Raw genomic sequence first — 18,199 nt, forward strand, 5'->3', positions numbered from 1 at the left:
AAAATGAGGAAACTTGTTGTAAGTTCACAAATGACAATTTACACAATTAATGCATGTCTAAAAAATGTGTGAGATTAATTGTTAATGTTGGTGGAGTTTTACATTGATATATTTAAGACAATTTAAAAAATAGCCAATCTGTGTATATTTACATGAACAATAAGAATGTCTATGGCTAAAATTATGGCCTCAGGTTACAAGTTTCAAATATGAATGGAACCTGGTTTAAGGCAACTCAATTTGAAGTCACAGAATGGTTACTATGGACCTTAAGTTGTTTTATTATTGAAAGATGACACTGAATACTCTTGTAAGAAGCTTGTAGTGTTATCAGAGAGTGTACAGCTGAGTGACTAATTGAGTTGTTACTGTTATTAAACAGAGTGTCCACCAAATCCAGATTTTGAAATTCCCTGACATTTCCCTGTTTTCCAGACATAAAAACCAGTATTTCCCTGACACACAATGACAAAAAAATAAAATTATAAAGGAATTTCCAGCTATGACAGCAATATTAAAATATATTTTGAAAGCTTAACATCCAAACTAAATGAGCAATTAATGTGCAGATTAAATTTTATAACTTGGAAGTTGAATTTATTCTAATTAAATTCAATTTAAGATGTTAAAAGAATTGATTACCCTTACTGCTGCAGCGAAGAAATTCCCTTGTCTATAGACACCAAGGACTGTTGAGCTTCTGTTCTTCTAATTCTTTCAGCAACAAAGTGGCCATAAGACCCTGGCTGCAAACACAAATTGTCCTCTGCCTACCACAGCTACCACAATGAACTCTATCACATATGACTCCACTTCTTCTTCTTCTACTTCCATTACAGAAGGTTCACCAGAGGCAAGATGTCTACAGAATTACCTTTCAACAAGTAACCAAAGCTGAGATTATATGGTGCATGCATACTGTCATGCAACACCATTATTTACGAGCCAGTGAAGCTAGTGTACGTTTGTTCCCTGTAATGTTTCCAGACTCTGAAATTGCTTTGAGGATTTACGCTTAGGAATAGCGAGCACTGTCGCATGTCCATCCGTGATGTATGACTTCAGTATCAAGCTTTACCCTCTTGCAAGAGGGTAAACAATCTCAGAGTGATCATTAACCAGCACTTCTCTTGGACAGATCAGACAATATCTGTTAGTAGACAATTTTTCTGCAATGCTGCACATATTAAACAGTTTCAAATTTACTTTTCTCGTTCAGTTTAAATATGAAACTATTTGAAACCCTCGTTCTTCCAATATTCAATTATTGTGATGTAGTTTACACAGACGTGAAAACTGAGCTTCGAGATAAACTAAAATGTGCATAGAATGCCTGTGTAAGATTTATATGTAATCTGAAATTTTCAGATCATGTTACCCAGTCTTACGTCAACCTCGGATGGCTATGCCTTGAAGAGAGATGCAAGCTGCATACCTGACTTCATTGCACCAAATCCTTGCCTTACAATCCCCATCCTACCTGTATGAACGATTTCATAGTCTCCCTGAACACCATGTCAAAAACATGAGAGTGCTCTCTAAGTCATTCAGATGGCGAGCTTTATGCGGCTTGTATACAGCACCTACTAAGCATTTCACAGTAGAGACGTGCATCAATGTCAACATGTACTCAGGTTTTCGCACATACTGCTGGGGCGACTGACAAATAATTTGAAGTTTCAAACACGAAGAGACAAAAGCACAGACCCCATCTCCCCCTTTGCCCAGTCTGTCATTCCTCAGAAGGCAGTAGCCAGGTACTTCCAGATTCTTAGCCTGATATTTGACTTTCAACCAACTTTTACTGCATAAGATTATATCAAAGGACAGCAGTATGAAAATCGCATTTAGTTCATCTATACGAGTTTGAGAAACTAAACTCTGGGCATTAAGGTGACATATGTCAAGTGCGCTTTTATGTGTATTTAGGGCTAACTGGAGAATGTGTGTTGTAGCTTCAAGGGGTGGAGTTCGGGTCAATGGATTAGCAGGTAGACAGTTTGAAGGGATGTGTGCAGAAGGGGAAGTGTGACAAGGTAAGTATTGCTATGGTCACAGGGATTACGGCTGTTTGTGGTATGCATTACCAACTGCTAAAATGAAACTAACTAGAACACAGCATGCAACTACATCCTAAGAATGGTCAGCAATTAATGTATTTTAGATAATTAAATTAATTAAAGTAATAATAATAATAGTGATAACGAGCAACAGCAGATTAGGCATACAGAATAGTCAAGTTGGAGCTTATTCTATGTAGTGTTGATGTTAGATCTATGTAGACGTAATACAGAGGCCTGACTTAAATTAGATCCAGTTAGGAAAATTTTATTAAAGAGTAAGTAGATCGACAGGTGGTAGGATAAGAAAACAGATAAGCAAATAGATATTTAGATAAATAGAAAAATAAATTTGGTAAATGGATAGATACGTAGATAGATGCTAGATAGATAAGGTTACTTGAAAAAAATAAAAAAAAAGCTAGCTTCTCAGCTGCGAATTACAGTAAAGGATGGGAGTTGACTCACATTGTCAAGTGATAAGGCAGCGCTGCAACAGGAGCTTATGCCATAGGAAGTTCCTTTAACTGGCACACTCTTAATTCCATCCTGTCCACCTTCTCGATTACGATGTCTACTGAGTCAGACCAAGTGTTTGTAAGAACAAAACACTGGATTGCTGTCTTCTGATAGCCGTTACATCTTCATGGATTGTTGTGGATAAGCCTTTCAGTTTTGTTTTCCTAGTGAAGTCATCCTGCTGTGACCGATAACAGACAAATTTCACTAGGATATGCCTTGTTTTCTCTCGTAATCAAGGTCCTACTCTGTGACACCTATCAATGTCATTAAGTCTAACATCTGCACCTACTATTTTGCACATGTTGAGCACTAGTTCATCACAGTTTTCGTTCGAACATTCAGGGATGCCGAAATTTCTTAACTTATTTCTCCTTCTGTACTGCTCCAATGAACTGCACTTGGCATCCATATCCTCCTACAGTTTGCGGATTTCCGCCTCCTTCTTATCATGTTTTTCAGTTAACTCTGAAAATGCTTCGATATTAAAATTTAAACTCTTTTCAAGTTCTTTTATAACCACTTCTGTCATGCGAGTCGAAATGGCCTGCACAATTTATTCAAAGAAGCTGTCCGAGTTAATGAAGTCCTCCAACACGCACTTCACGAGGCGGTCTACGTTAGCAGCACTGGTAGTGGCTGGGCTTCCAACTCCATCGTTTCCCCATTTTCTTTACATTGCAAATATGGAAGAAAAAGATAAACACCAACAAAACATATGGGTATATCGATTCGTAAATACAAACGTAACACTTCCGCAAGTTTCTATCACTTCCACTGATGTTCAACACATTCAAATCCCTTGATTACTGTGGAGCCTCACTCACTAACGTCCGTCACCAACCATTATATCATATAGGTTAGAAACTCAACATGGAGTGACTCGAACAATGTCACTGCAGGTTATAAATTTCATCTTCTTCGTCCGTATTGAAGATCTACTTGTGATACAAATTCTTATAATTCTGTTAATTACCACCTATTCAATACAATAAAAACATAGTACTAACTTACATATTTATTAAGATGTTTATATGGTACATGTTTCGTTCCTTTTTCGTGAGCATCATCAGCCAACTATCATTCACTTAAGGTTGTATAAGATCATGAAACAATTCTTTTGGATCAAGATTACTCCTATAAAACTAATTGACAATCTTATTATAACATTTTAAATGTCAAACAACAATAAAATTATGTCTAAGTTAAAACATTTTGTCTAAAATATTTCTAAGTCTAACATTTTATTGACAAAACTCATCTGGTGAACATCTTTTAAATTATTTAAAAAATAAAAAATAAACAAAAATAAAAAACTTTTGAGATCTGGCTAATTGTATTGATTCATGTTGCTTGACTTGTATGATTGTCGTTAAAACTTTGTGAACTATATTGACAATTTTCTGCAGTTGATCATTGCCTATGTTATGGACAATTGATTTGTACTCGTTGCTGGAGTAACATTTATATAAATGTATTGGTATTAATTTTATATTGTCAATAGGATAATATTGTTCGTGAACAAACTTGTTGATGAAACACTTTCTAATGTGATATTGGATTTAAAATGTTCTCGTACATTCCATAATGGCTTGTTGGTATAGTTTTCTTTCTGCTGCGTAATTGTTTGGTGTTACTCCTAGCCTCTTGAGAACTACTTGTTTTTCTGCTTGCACTTCTTGTATTCACTCAAATAATACAAGAAGTGCAAGCAGAACAACAAGTAGTTCTCAAGAGGCTAGGAGTAACACCAAACAATTACGCAGCAGAAAGAAAAGTAAGTGACAATTCTTCCAATAAGAAGTTATACAGAATTATAATCAAAACCATAAACATATAATTTTTTTATCCTTCATTACAGATATACCAATTAACAAAATTATAAGAATTTGTATCGAACAATGTCACTGTGCATTACACATTTACACAAGGTTTACCTACATCAGCACATTTAATAATTTAATAATTGTAATAATAATAATAATAATAATAATAATGAGCACTCAAGTGAGTATTATGTTTAAGTGAATTTCACACTTTCCTGCATTGAGTCAGTGTCTTTTCTCTTTTTTTTATGAGGTAGTGACTATTGCACACATCATTACATAGTAAACAAACACAGTCATTTGTTGGGTAGTGGAATTTTGTCTATATGCATATTCTGCTGTGGAAGCCATTCATTTAAGCGATTAGAAAACTGAGAACACAATATAGGCCTCACCACTCCCAAACAACACAGTAATAGTAAGCAGATCAAAACATTGAAAATTTGATCGAACATAGTCGCTACTGCCTGCTATATGCTATTCATATAGCTATTGAAGATATCGGTTACTTCATATTTGCGATCACACTTGGCTCAGGTTTCTTTACAATTTATTCCTGGCATAAAAGACATGCCCAAGATTAATCTTACAAAAATTGAAAAATGTGCTTCTATTAATGGACATTTCCTGGTTTGCCCACTATTTCCGGAATTCGCTGACATTCCCCGGTTACCAGTATTCCATATGGGTGGTAGGAATAATAATTTTTAACATGTGGTGCTAATGATGGTGCAGTAGTGTAGCAGGATATTAGTTTTTTTTTTTAAGCGGACACCCTTTTAATCCTGTATTTGTTTGGTGAGGCCACAGTCTTCTTATTTTTGTTGAAAACGTGAAAAAAGGTTCACGACTGTGTGTTGCCGTGTGTGTCTTTACTAGCTGATGTGATAGCCTCCTCTTGTCCTATTAGTCAAATGGGGATGCTTGTGCTAGAAGTTGGCTACAGCTTCAATGTTGAAATTGAATATTGAGGGATGTGTAGTGAAGAATCTGTAACGAGAGGAGGCTAGAAGCATTTTTAAGATTAGAGCAAAAAGGGAAAAATTTGACAAAAAACACTGTGTATAAAATTACTCACCCCGTCGACCTTTCTGGTGGGAACTAGTTGCCTTTGCAGCATCAGAACCAATGACAGTTGCACTTCTTGTATTGTATCTGTGTGATATTGATGGAAGGGTGTGTGGCGGAGGAGAGGAGATGGGGGGAACATTGAGCTTATTCGCTGCTGGCTGTAAGCTGAACATTTACAGTGATAATGGCACAAACTTCTTTGAAGCAGCAAAAGAAATCAAGGCCTTTCTGCAAAACAACCCTCAGAACACCAACTCTTCACACAACTGCAGGCATGGGACTGACATGACATTTCATCCCTCCTGCAGCACCACACTGGGAAGCAGCTGCCAAGAGTCTGATATATCACATGAGAAGAGTGATGGATTCTTATCGCTTCACCAACAAAGAAGGTACCACTCTTATAACACATACATCTTCTCACCAAATATTTTTTAAACGTGTCTTAATTGTGTAAATTGTCGTTTGTGAACTTACAAGCTTCCTCATTTTTATAACACACATTCCTCTATGTAACACCTTGACTAGAGTAATCAGGATCCTGATGTTTATCCCTTAGGCATGAGATCACGGCTGACGATGCCCAAACAATGGGCGAAACATGTCCCCTTAAATTAGTATTACAATATATAAATCTTAATTTTAAGACCCCAATGTATATTGATTACATGGATTTCAATAAACTCTTGTAACATTGTTGAAATAATGTACATTTCAATATGGACCAGTCATGAGATTTGTAACATATAATTATCTGAGATTGTTGTAAACAACCCATGGAGTGAAATTAAAGTCCACTGTTTGTATCGGAGTTGAACCCTGTACACAAATATTATATTAATATTGTGCAGCAAACTAACAACTCATGTAAAGACTATTAATCCAATCATAGATCAAGAAGGCCATCTTCTTGTTGGCAGAAGACTACAATACTCCTGGAGTGAAAAATGTAGAAATTCTGTATCACCTCACAAATATAATTATGATGACAGAACACCTTGGACTACTTCATCCTGGCACTCAACACTCTGAGAGACAAGTTTAGGATCTCTTCAGAAAGGGGAATGGAAAGAAGCCACACTCACACACGTCTCAAGTGTTACATTGTGTCATACTAATATATGTTTCGCCCATTGCATGGGCATCATCAGACGTGATCTCATGCCTGGGGGATAAAAATCAGGATCCTGATTACTCTAGTCAAAGTGTTACATAGAGGAATAATTAAATGAGAAATATACAAATGGTGCCTTTAACCCTGACATACCCATTCCTTAAAACTAGAATAGACTGTGCTGGCTCAGTTCTAATAAAAAGTTGTGTGAAATCGAACAAGACCAGATTGCCTAAATACCAAGGCTGTCTATATAGACATGATACCTTATCTCACCACAACATTTCTCTCCGCACTTGATCCACTTAGTTCTCATAGAGGTCAACCCCTGAACATTTACAGCAATAATGGCATAAACTTATTTGGAGCAGCTACAGAAATCAAGGCCTTTCTGCAAAATCACCCTCAGAAACCATCTTTTCACACAACTGCAGACAAGGGACTGACGTGGCATTTCATCCCTTGTGCAGCATCACACTTTGGTGGAATCTAGGAAGCAGCTGTCAAGAGTCTGATTTAACGTCCCAGAGAAGTGATGGATTCTTATCACTTCACCAACAAAGAATGGACCATTCTTGAAACACATACATCCTCTCACCAAAGCTAAATGATGAACCTTTTGACACTTCTTACCTAACTACAACCAATTTCCTTATACGAGAGCCAATTACTACACTCTCTGATCATGATTATACTTCCTCTCTCATCACAACCTTCCCCACGCGGCTATATTTTTAGCAGCTAACCCAGAACTTCTGGAAGAGATGGTGAAATGAATATCTCAATAAATGGGCAATGAAATACCCCATAGCAATATAGTCATAGTGAAAGAAGATGACACGCATGCTATGAAGTGGACGATGACAGTGATCAAATGTGCATCCTGGTAATGATGAATTCGTCCATGTAACGAATGTTCAGGTGAGTAATGGGCTACTCACAAACACTATCCTTACAAAGTATGAATCAGAAAGGCAAGGTAACCCTTGAATGGCTTATTTATTCATTGCATGTTTAAGTAATATTGTTCTGAGATTATCTGTGGAACGCAGGGAGGTGAAAGAAGGTGTCAGCTTGAATGGGTCTATCTACGATATCAAAGATTAATTTAAACTTTAAAACAAAGGTTATATTTCTTTTCAGATCTCAAATTTAACAAAATTCTTCACTAGGTCAAGGAACAAAATGTCAGGTACAAAATAACAAACAAGAATAGAAACCCAAGGGTTGGAAATTACAAGTTTTGAGCTTCCAGCTCCAATTTACAAGTTTACAACGTCACAAATGTTGCGTTTGTTTAGATAACGAGAGATATCTCCCAAGACATAGTTCAAGAGCACCTTGCTCCAAAGGTTACACATACGGCCTTCCAAAGGCCCCACTCAAAATTGCACAAATATCAGACAAGAGTTTATATGCTCTTTAAATTCAACCAAGGAGGCTGTGCTCCCAATTCCTTACAACCTACTCAGGGAGACATTACACAAAACCTTACAATTTCTGGCATCTCTAGACAGAACCTTTTACAATTCCTTTACACAGGGGTATCTAGTAGCCTAACCATACTACTGGGCCTTCATGGAAAAGAACAACAGGTTATATAACTGTCCCAAACTCAAAATGTATGCAGCCGTAAACTTGCGCACCTTGAAAACCAAGTTTTGAAACCCTACTTGGGCTTGTAGCCCGACGATGCAGAGACAAATTCTACACAACTAAGGTGACTCGAAAGAGAAGTGAATGAGTGATTTACAGGAGAAAAAAGTTACAAAATCGTAGTCACCTCAAGATAAACTGAAGGGGAATTTGAGAGGGAAACACACTCTCTATCCCCAATTTACCATTTAAGTCTGTATGAAATTTTACATTAGCAGAATGAAAGTTCACATTTTTGAAAACAGCTGTGAGTTTGCGGAGACAGCTACAGATATAGAAAACTGGTGGCCATTACTTGGGCTGACGTTCTGCCTGCCAAAGAATTAGGCACCCCACCTCCTCTCTTAACACACACACTCAGAAATTTGACGAGAACAAGACAAGGTAACTAGAAAAGGCTGCGGCTTTTATACCCATGGGGTAGGTTCGAGAAGGCTCTGGGGTAAATCCGACCACACCCTCCCATTTTATTTCATACTCAAAAAGTGACAAGAAGCTAATGATTGGCCGAAAAATCAATACAGAAAATTTGTGATAGGCCAGACTTCAAAGCTGGTGGGATGAGAGGGAAGTGTTGAAAAACACTGAAGTATCAAAATAAATGAAAGTCAATTTAGTTGAGAAATAAACCCAAAACTTCTTTAAATCATTAATTATTCCACCTTGCACCAGAGTGCATGACCTCAGCTTTTTGTAGGGATATCTATGGAGAAAAATGCAAACTTTCTGATGTACACCAAAACAATAAAGATATCCAGTCAGTTTAGGAAACTGTAAAATAACATATCACTCAGTTATTCAGAAGTGACGTCTTCTGATCATTAGCGGTTTCAAGTTTTGTTCGATAGATAGTGTTCCTTAAGGCGCTTATTTTAAATGTACGGGGTTGAGGTGCACCTCCCTGTACAAATATTAAAAGTCACAATGGACTAGTACCATCACAGACCATATTAGAGAGAAAAATAATATTTTTTACTTGCCAAGAGATGGCTACAATGTGTGTAGTATACAAGCGAACAATCACAGTAAATAAGCATATCACCTGCAACTTGTATCAACAAATTACTGTATTATTTAAAAAACAATAATTAATATAATCAATAAGATAACAAAGGTGTTTCATTTGGAAACAACTAGTAAAATATCCTGTAACAATAACAAAAGGATGTATCTTTCAGCTACTTTGTGTTCAAAACTAATTTACAAATCCAAAAGTATTAGTAGGAATGATACCAGCTACCAAATGACATAGACTAGTGGTCTTTGGAATAATTCTAACTGCTGCACAATTCATAAAGCAAGATCGTGGAACATCTTGAAGGAAAAGTGAAAACTCATATACAAGTATATTATCAGTAGGACTGTCAATCATGTGCACTAAAAGGATGGATCAAACCCCATTATCTGTTGAGCCATTTTCTACCCATTTCCATTATCTGACGATGGCTTATCAAATTATGTACATTACCTCAAGAGAGTTTTCCTGCAATGACTCTGGCTCGGTTAACTCTGATTTAACTTCTTCTTTCAGAGCTATCACTTTTGATGCATGTTCGAAATTTTCCTGTGGAAAATAAGATATATTAGGTATGCTCATAGCACACATCTACAAATACATTCATTAAAAAATGAGCATGTTAATTCATTAATTTCCAGTATTACAGTTACTATCGGAATTTCACTAATGTTTAAGGAAAATTTCTTCCAGCAGAGGATTGCTATAACCAAAGGCTGTACCGAGAAAGGTGTTACTATTCTTGCTCACTCCTTATGCAGAGAAAGGATGAGACTGAGAACAACATATAAAATGAGAAACATTTTCTAGCCATGTCAGAAGATATAATACCAGGGATGGAATTGGGGCTATCTCACACAGAATTTGGAAGGAAGCAGCCATAGGCACAACTACTAAATTGTATGAACTGTTTTCATATGTTCAATCATATCAATCAAATCATAAAAGTTGTCTGAACCAATTACAAGCATCACAACATTTCTAAATGATTTTTGTTCTCAGCATAGAGCTTGTTTATAGACATATTAAAATTACTTGAAATAATGGAATCACATTCTCTACTATGGTTTTGCTGACATCACATTAATACAGTTCTGTTTCAAACAGCATATTTCAATGATTCCAAGTGTAAAATATGAAACAAACATGTGTACCATTACGTTACAATTGACGTCAATTGACATGAAGATAGATTGGATGAAAAATGGCGCAGGTCAGCTTCAAGCATCAAAATGCACGGAGTAACCTTTTATGACAAGTTGATCGCAATTAAGAGGCATTGCCCAGCGAGAAGGAAAGGAAACTCTATGAAAAAAGAACAATTGTACGTAAAAAAAATTGAAAACGTCCTATTCTTATCTACTTTGGCAAAAAGATTACACCAGAAACAAGCTATAAAATTGTGATTACCTAACCAGAAGAACAGCTGTTATAATCGAGAGAACCGTACTAGAATCCATACGCGGGAAGAATCCAATAACAAACTATTGAAAACTACTTTTTAAAAAAATGGCAGGGAAGCACGTATAAAACACTCCAAGTACTGAGCTGAAGATGAGGTCTCGGATTACGGCATTCATAAATAAGGCCAATAGTAACTTAATAAGCTGCCAGATTTTCTCAAATAATACGAATAATTTATCTACAAGATTCAAATAACATTGTTTAGGCAATATATTTCACCAAGAAAGAACCAATTTATAAAGATACAATTAACTCTGAGCATTATCCTTAAAGAATAAGAAGCATGAATACAATTAGTCAATGTACTTGGAAGAGCTTTGTATACAAAAACTAAGATGTATTCTGTGAAATTAACAATGTCTTTTCGTTACATGGAATTTGGACTCGAAATGGAGCTAGCGTAAATCGATGGAGGAAGGCTGACCAGATCATCGTAAGCTCAGGCCCGGCGACTTAGAGAGATCCAGTATGGCGCAATCCAGCACGAGGCTAGATGTTCTGAGATGCCATGAGGAGGAAGAAGAAACCAACATCGGACATAAAAATGGCTTGAGATAAGTAACATTTTCAAGAAATTTAACACGTCATCACATGCCCCCTTATTTTTACATGACACCACGCCCCACGGCAATTTGCTCACGCATGTTATATATTGTTGCTCTGATTTTGAAACGAAGAAACCAATCCTCAAACGTTAACAACATTGTAAGAAAGAGAATTTACATACCAAAACATCATATTTAGGATTGTAAATCATTATTAGTAATTGAAAATATTTTACAACCCGAGAACACACTATGTTAGCAAACTGCCGCAATTCCAAGGCTGTGACCTGACATCAAAGCACGCCCTGTTAGCAAATTGCCGCATACTATATTTTACGCATTTTCACATAATTTGCATTAACACAAGTCCAGTTGAATTAGTAAAATATGAAATATAAACAAATATGATTGATTTAAGAAACATCGTAAGCATATTACTTCTGTCCAACAATCAGCCAGTCTAGTCATTTTCAGCTGGATCCTCCTGTTGGGTTGAGCATCTCGAACACGTTGGCACTGTATGTTCTCGGCAGATGGCAATATCACATGCGCAACAAATAACCATTGTTCTGCCATTTTTCCTTCTAGGGCAGATACCACAGATAGCATATTGACCTGGTTGCAGGGGCCTCTCATGTGGTTGTTGATCACTCACTTTAAAAACAGGCTCACGATGTTCAGGTTCTTGCTAAGCGCCTACTGAAAGGTTCAGTGCCTCTTCGTTGGGCGGTGAGGTGTGTTGTTCGTTACCAACCTCACACGGTTGTATTATTTCTTCTGCAACACTCTCTTCTGAGCCAATATTAACATGCTCTAAAATATCTGTTTCATGAACGTCACTATAACCAGAAGTATCTTCACCTAATTTACTTGAATGACATCCTGGAACACTGTCCACTAAATCTCTCACTGTAGCTTGTTGTACGTCGTACGGATCCATTTCCAGGTAATGGCGCAAACAATAAAACAGAAATATTGCAACTGTACCATATTAAATATACGCGAGAACTCGCCCGTTAGCAATATGCTAACTAATGTTTGTACGCGATAGCACGCAGGTTAGCAATCTGCTCACACAACGTGACACCACCAACACAAATGTGAACTGACGTAGAAAGGAGACGGCGACGAACTGGATTAGACTACGGTCGTTATACGTAGATGTGGGGGGAAGAATACCTGACTGCCCGCACATTCTTGGAGACAACAAAGTAAGATATTAGGGTTATTGTTCAAACGTGGCAAACTGCCGCGGGAGCGTGTGATGACGTGTTAACTATCAAATTACTTCATTCAGTGTAGTATAATTGTGGAAGTGCTGAAGTGCCAAAATATAACTTGTTTGTGCCAATATGTGAATTCTAAGGCATATGCCGGAGAAAATAACCACAGATATGTGTTACTGCCTTGCTCATAAGATGATCTTAGGTTAATGTGAGCAGTATCGGGAAGTGAATGATGATGTTTTTGAACCTATATGCTTAAGGGAACGTCGTATATCAAACTAGGCGAGGCTAAGATAAGGAAGTGAAGTGTATAGTAAGAAGACTAGGTTACCCAACGATCAGATCGACTAACAAGGCCAAGATCGTTCATATTTATGAAGAATTGGAATAAAGTAGCAGCTTGCAGTTTTATGAATAGATACTGAGGTAAAAGAACTGTTTTACTGCGATGTAGTATTAAAGATGGGGAAGTTGAGTAAAGATATTGGTTGTATCAGGAGGAATCACAGTAATTAGATGCGTGAATAATAATATGTTGTTGGTGTTTTGAAATGTTGAATAGTTATTGTGTAAAGAATGATTGAATGACATAGGCGCGAATTTATGGCCTAGCTACGGTTATGTTATGATTGAAAATGAGGCAAGCAATGGAATTGAGGCCTAGATACGTAAATATTAAGTATAGCATAGAGGTTAGATGGTCGATTGGTTGAACTTAAATCAAATATTGAGATAGATTGATCGTAATTTACATGTGTTTTGAAGCACATATGGGAAAGAGATATAGTCGCCTAGCAATATATCTCACATAGTGAATATATAATATTGGAGCACGTTTTAACCTAAACATGGCACATCGGTAGGCAGTAAAAGGATTCATCTCAATTGAAAATGCACATAGTATTTAATTGATCTGTACGACTCAAGCAGGTTATGACCAATTGATGAACATGGATATGGCACTCGTAAATGAAGATTTTCGATTTTATTTTGGCACATAAATTTTTTTAAATATAAGAATGTTGGAATTGATATTAATATGGTTAGGATTAATTTCTTTTAATTACTTAAGATGGCATTTTGAAGCCATAGTTGAAAAGGAGTTACTTATCTCATGCCACAGACAAGTCAATACGTATTTCCAAACCAATCCTAAAGAAGACTGCAAATAGACCTAAAGGAAAGAAAGACCACTCCCTCTTTTAATAAAGAATAAACCTTATTTATCCCCATGATGAAATAAAATCATGAAATGTGGTCACACAACTAAATAATAACTTTTTTTTTTTTTGCTAGGGGCTTTACGTCGCACCGACACAGATAGGTCTTATGGCGACGATTAAATAATAATTAATGCCCAAATGAATTAATGAGACCTACCCAATTTTAATTGTATTAATTCAAGAATTTGATTTGTCAAGAGTGATAATGTGTCACATTTGAGTTTATTTTCCTCTATTACTAGAGATTGATATTATTTTATTATTTGTAGTATTAGCATGCTAATAAATTAGTTTTGAGATTATTTAAGCATTTATGTTCCAAGGTAGAGATAGCAAGGTTAGTTATAAGATAATATATAGACTGGTATTTCGGAGTTATGATATATTTAGAGGCTCATATTGATTTTACGATAGGATTTCGGGGAGAAATGAGTAACTTATTGAACAAATTCACCCTCTTCAATGGAACTTACGAAGATAGATAGTATTATCGGATATATACAGATGTTTTACGCTGAGATGCTGACTAAACATTGACATGCAACCACCGCGCTTGATCTGTATATTCGTCCCCGATTTCGTATAGTTAATTAGTAGCATTTAAGATGAAAGGTAGCACGGGCAACAACATATTAAATTAGTATTACAACATGAAGCAAATTGAGAGGAAATACAGCACGGTTTATATACATATATTGTTGTCGGTCCAACATGGAACTTGATAAGAATTAGAGCTACGATGCCAGTACAGGTCACACATGGAAGAAGCAGACTTATCACAGTCATATAACAGTAAAAGATGTGATGTAGCCCAAGGACAAAACAGCTAGATATGAAATATTTTACTACTGTAAGCATGTTATGTTATGTTCTGTGAGGAGCTGAGGGGATGAGGACACCGTCAGTGGAGAATCAGCAGTGTTGGAGTGTATATCTGCAGTTTCAGAAGATCCTTTATGGTCTACTACGAGACATTTAAATTTCACTCTTGGATTCATAAAACCTTGTCAGCATTAAAGGGGGGAGGGACTGTAATTAAAAGCTTATATTCTAATGTAAGTTAACTAATTAATAAAAGTTAATTAAAGTATCAAGATGTAGAACATACCAACTTAAGACATTCAATACAGAAGAGAACAGTAGCTGAACGAAGGAATAGATGAAAAGAATGCACAAAAAGGACAAGGAAATAATGACAAAGAGGAAAGAAAAAATTTTGTTCAATGTGCTTTAAGTCCTTAAAGTGTCAGGCCCACTAAGAAGGGGCACATAAAAGTAATTATTCTCAGAAATCATACATTCTAGAGCCCTTAGACATGGTTCTCTATTGTATATATCATAGAATCTGACCTGTATTTGAGGAATAAAATGAGCTAATCACTATTCTGTATTTCTAGAAGAATTCAACATCTGAGCAAAATACTTATTTTGAGAGAACGTACATTCAGATTTTGAGCTATTTCATCCCTTGTATATCATAGGTAAATCTCCTCGTTCCTTAAAACACATAATATCTTCCAGCATATTGTGGATGTGAGGGTAACCCAGAATAATCACACCTGTGTTGACATTTCATTTAGCAGACTGGTGTATCCAGGCTCAAAAAACTAATAAAAGATTTGTGATTTAATTTCTTCTACACTAATTATGGTAGGAATAATAATTTTTAACATGTGGTGCTAATGATGGTGCAGTAGTATAGGAGGATATTAGTTTTTTAAAAAGTTAGATCAGCCAATCATCGTCTATTATAATCAAAGGGGAAAAATCAAAAAGGTGCAACCCCTAAACCAAAGTAATTTCAATACTGACAGTAAAAAGTACAGACTAATCCAAGCTTAAACTTAAGTTCCTATGAGTTGGCAGCTTTGTGTAGCGCATTGTGGTGTATTCCCAGACAAATAAACAAAACAGAGATGTACTACGCATATATGCTCATTTAGCAACTGGTGACTGCTGGTGTTAATACTGAGGAAGCACATAGAAAATTATGCCCCTGCCAAACTAATTCAGCTATTAAGGGTTAATTTCTGACCACTATAAAGTTATCTGGAATGAGACTTACAAGTGATGTAGTTGTTTTTCCTTCAATCCAGCCTGGTTCCTCTTTCATCTTTGCTTCCAGGTCCATTTTGCACTGCAAACTGAAGCAGTTAGAAGGTACTGGAATGGTTGATTACTTCCACTGACTGATTTCAGTGATTTCTAAAACAGTGATCCCTTCCATAATATAATTTAACTTATCTGTCGATATCAAGATCATAGTCATAGGACCCTTAGTACTGAAACATAAGCCAGAAAATTATATTACCTTATTAATGTCATTGATACTTATGGTGTTTGCTAACAGACTAAGCAACAACCTTGTCATTTTAAATGACCATCAATATTATGATCATACCAAAAAACCCAAAATTTTACATGACTGTTGATATTGTGATCATACCTATAGGACCTCAAGTTTTCTATGACTAATACTTCGATCAAAGCTAAGGACCTGCAGTTTTACATGATTTCTAAAACAGTGATCCCTTCCATAATATAATTTAACTTATCTGTCGATATCAAGATCATAGTCATAGGACCCCTAATATTTCATGACACCTTATATCATATAAAAAGCTATCTATAACACAGTTTTATATGGAACTGAAACAGCAACAAGATGAACTTTCTTGAAAATTCAGTGACTGTACGGTTTGCATATCACCCTGATCACCCGGGTCCATATACTGGAATCTTTCTACCACTTTTATCCTTTGCAATCAGCTTCAAAACTAACTGAACAAGTTCACAGTTCTTTGAGATATGTTCTATCAAAATTTTCCTTCCCAGGATCAAATTCTCTCAAACCATTCTCCTCTCGTTAAGCTTATTCACTATCTCTTAATTTAAGACATGTTCTATCAATCTGATCTGCAAGAACTTCTGATAACATGGTATTTAAAAGGCTTCAACTCTGTTTTTCTTGGCACCAGTTATTATCTGTGTTTCACTTCCATACGGTGTCATACTTCTTACTCAGTGTAAACATAATTTTAAAAGTTTTCAACCTGTTGAACCTAAAAAACATGATGGAGAACAGATGGGAATTTAAGCTGGATTCAGTGATTATATTTATCGATATTGGGAAGGCATATGTCAGTGCACCATGGCAAGTGGTCTCGGATGCACTGATAAAAAAGAAGGCAGGGAGAGGTGAAGAACCAATTATAAAAGCCATGAACGAAAAGTGAGTAAGTAGTATGAATACTACAATAGGACAAACAAACTGGTTCAAAGTAGAAACAGGACTTCAGAAAGGATGTGTTTTATCCCCTCTAATCTTCATTACAATCATGGATGAAATCCACAAGAGTATACCACAAAAATGGGAACCAAGGTGGCAAAGGCCTCCTCTTTGCAGATGAGACAATAATATGTGGAGAAGATGAAATGGAACCACAAGAACAAGATAATGTAAGGAATCAGGAGTTGGAGGAATATGGAATGAAAATAAGTGTGGAAAAGAGTACGATAGTAGTTGTGACGAGAGGTAATAGAGAAGGAAGTGGGAATATTGAAGTAAATGGAAGACCATTAGAAGTTGTGGAAAGATTCAAGCATTCGGGGAGAATAATTGAAGAAGATGGGTAAATAAAATAAGAAATTGGATAGAGCCTTGAACAAGCCAATGAGTTTAACCAATGTGTGAGATGTATAGTCTGTAACTGGGATGTCCAACGGAATGCAAGAAAATTTTGCACCCAATGTATTACACACCAATCTTGACATATGCACCAGGCATATGGACAACAAAAAAACATGATGAATGCAGAATGCAAAAGGCCAAGATGAAATTCCTTAGAGAAATAATAGGGAGGGCATAAAGGGATAAAGTCAGAAACATAGAAATGTGCGAGTGAATTGGATTCCCTGAACTGAAAGGCAAGATAGAGACACATAACCTGAAATGGTACAGACAAATGATGAGAATGGAAGAGGATAGAGTTCCACAGTAAGTATTTACAGAGAAAGTCATAGGAGAAAGACATCGGGGAATGCCCAGAAAGGGATGAATGGCTACGTAAGGAGAGTACAGAAAAGAGTGGAGTAAAAGTAGGGAAAAAAAATTCAAGGAAGGAAAGGAGTGGTGGAGAGGGAAAAACTGAGGAGGTTCTTGATTCACATTTCTACCCAGAAGACCAGAAATGGAAAATGAAGAAAATTCGGTTGAAATAAAGACAAAAATGTATACAATACTGCTATCAGCTCATTTCATTTAACAATGCCACCAACTTTTACTTAAGTGCCTTTTCTTTATTTTTCTATGCATGTCTTGTCTAATGACACAACCGAGTGGTGTTTACCAGAGTGCTCCTTGTAGGGAGTTCCATGTCAAATGAGTGGTTTAAATCGAAACAGACTTTCAACGTATTAAGTCGTGTTACGTACATATAGTACGTGTTGAAGAGATGTTAAGTACAGAACACAAATGGCC

The 18,199-nt window shown here is 36.3% G+C and overlaps 1 protein-coding gene across 2 annotated transcripts in view; it reads right to left on the reverse strand.

Moving 5' to 3' along the window:
- The window catches only part of LOC136886706 (uncharacterized), a 79,348-nt gene extending 62,906 nt beyond the window's left edge, over positions 1-16,442 (reverse strand). For both annotated transcript variants that reach the window (XM_068230509.1, XM_067159511.2), the window contains exons 1-2: positions 15,785-16,442; positions 9,715-9,810 (exon numbers count right to left, since the gene is read on the reverse strand). In XM_068230509.1, coding sequence (XP_068086610.1) covers positions 9,715-9,810; positions 15,785-15,850 — 162 coding nt within the window. In that variant the 5' untranslated portion in view covers positions 15,851-16,442. The remainder of the gene's footprint in view (positions 1-9,714; positions 9,811-15,784) is intronic.
- Between the last annotated feature and the right edge of the window lie 1,757 nt (positions 16,443-18,199).

The sequence above is a fragment of the Anabrus simplex genome, chromosome X, assembly GCF_040414725.1.
Source record: "Anabrus simplex isolate iqAnaSimp1 chromosome X, ASM4041472v1, whole genome shotgun sequence".
Lineage (NCBI taxonomy): Eukaryota > Metazoa > Arthropoda > Insecta > Orthoptera > Tettigoniidae > Anabrus > Anabrus simplex.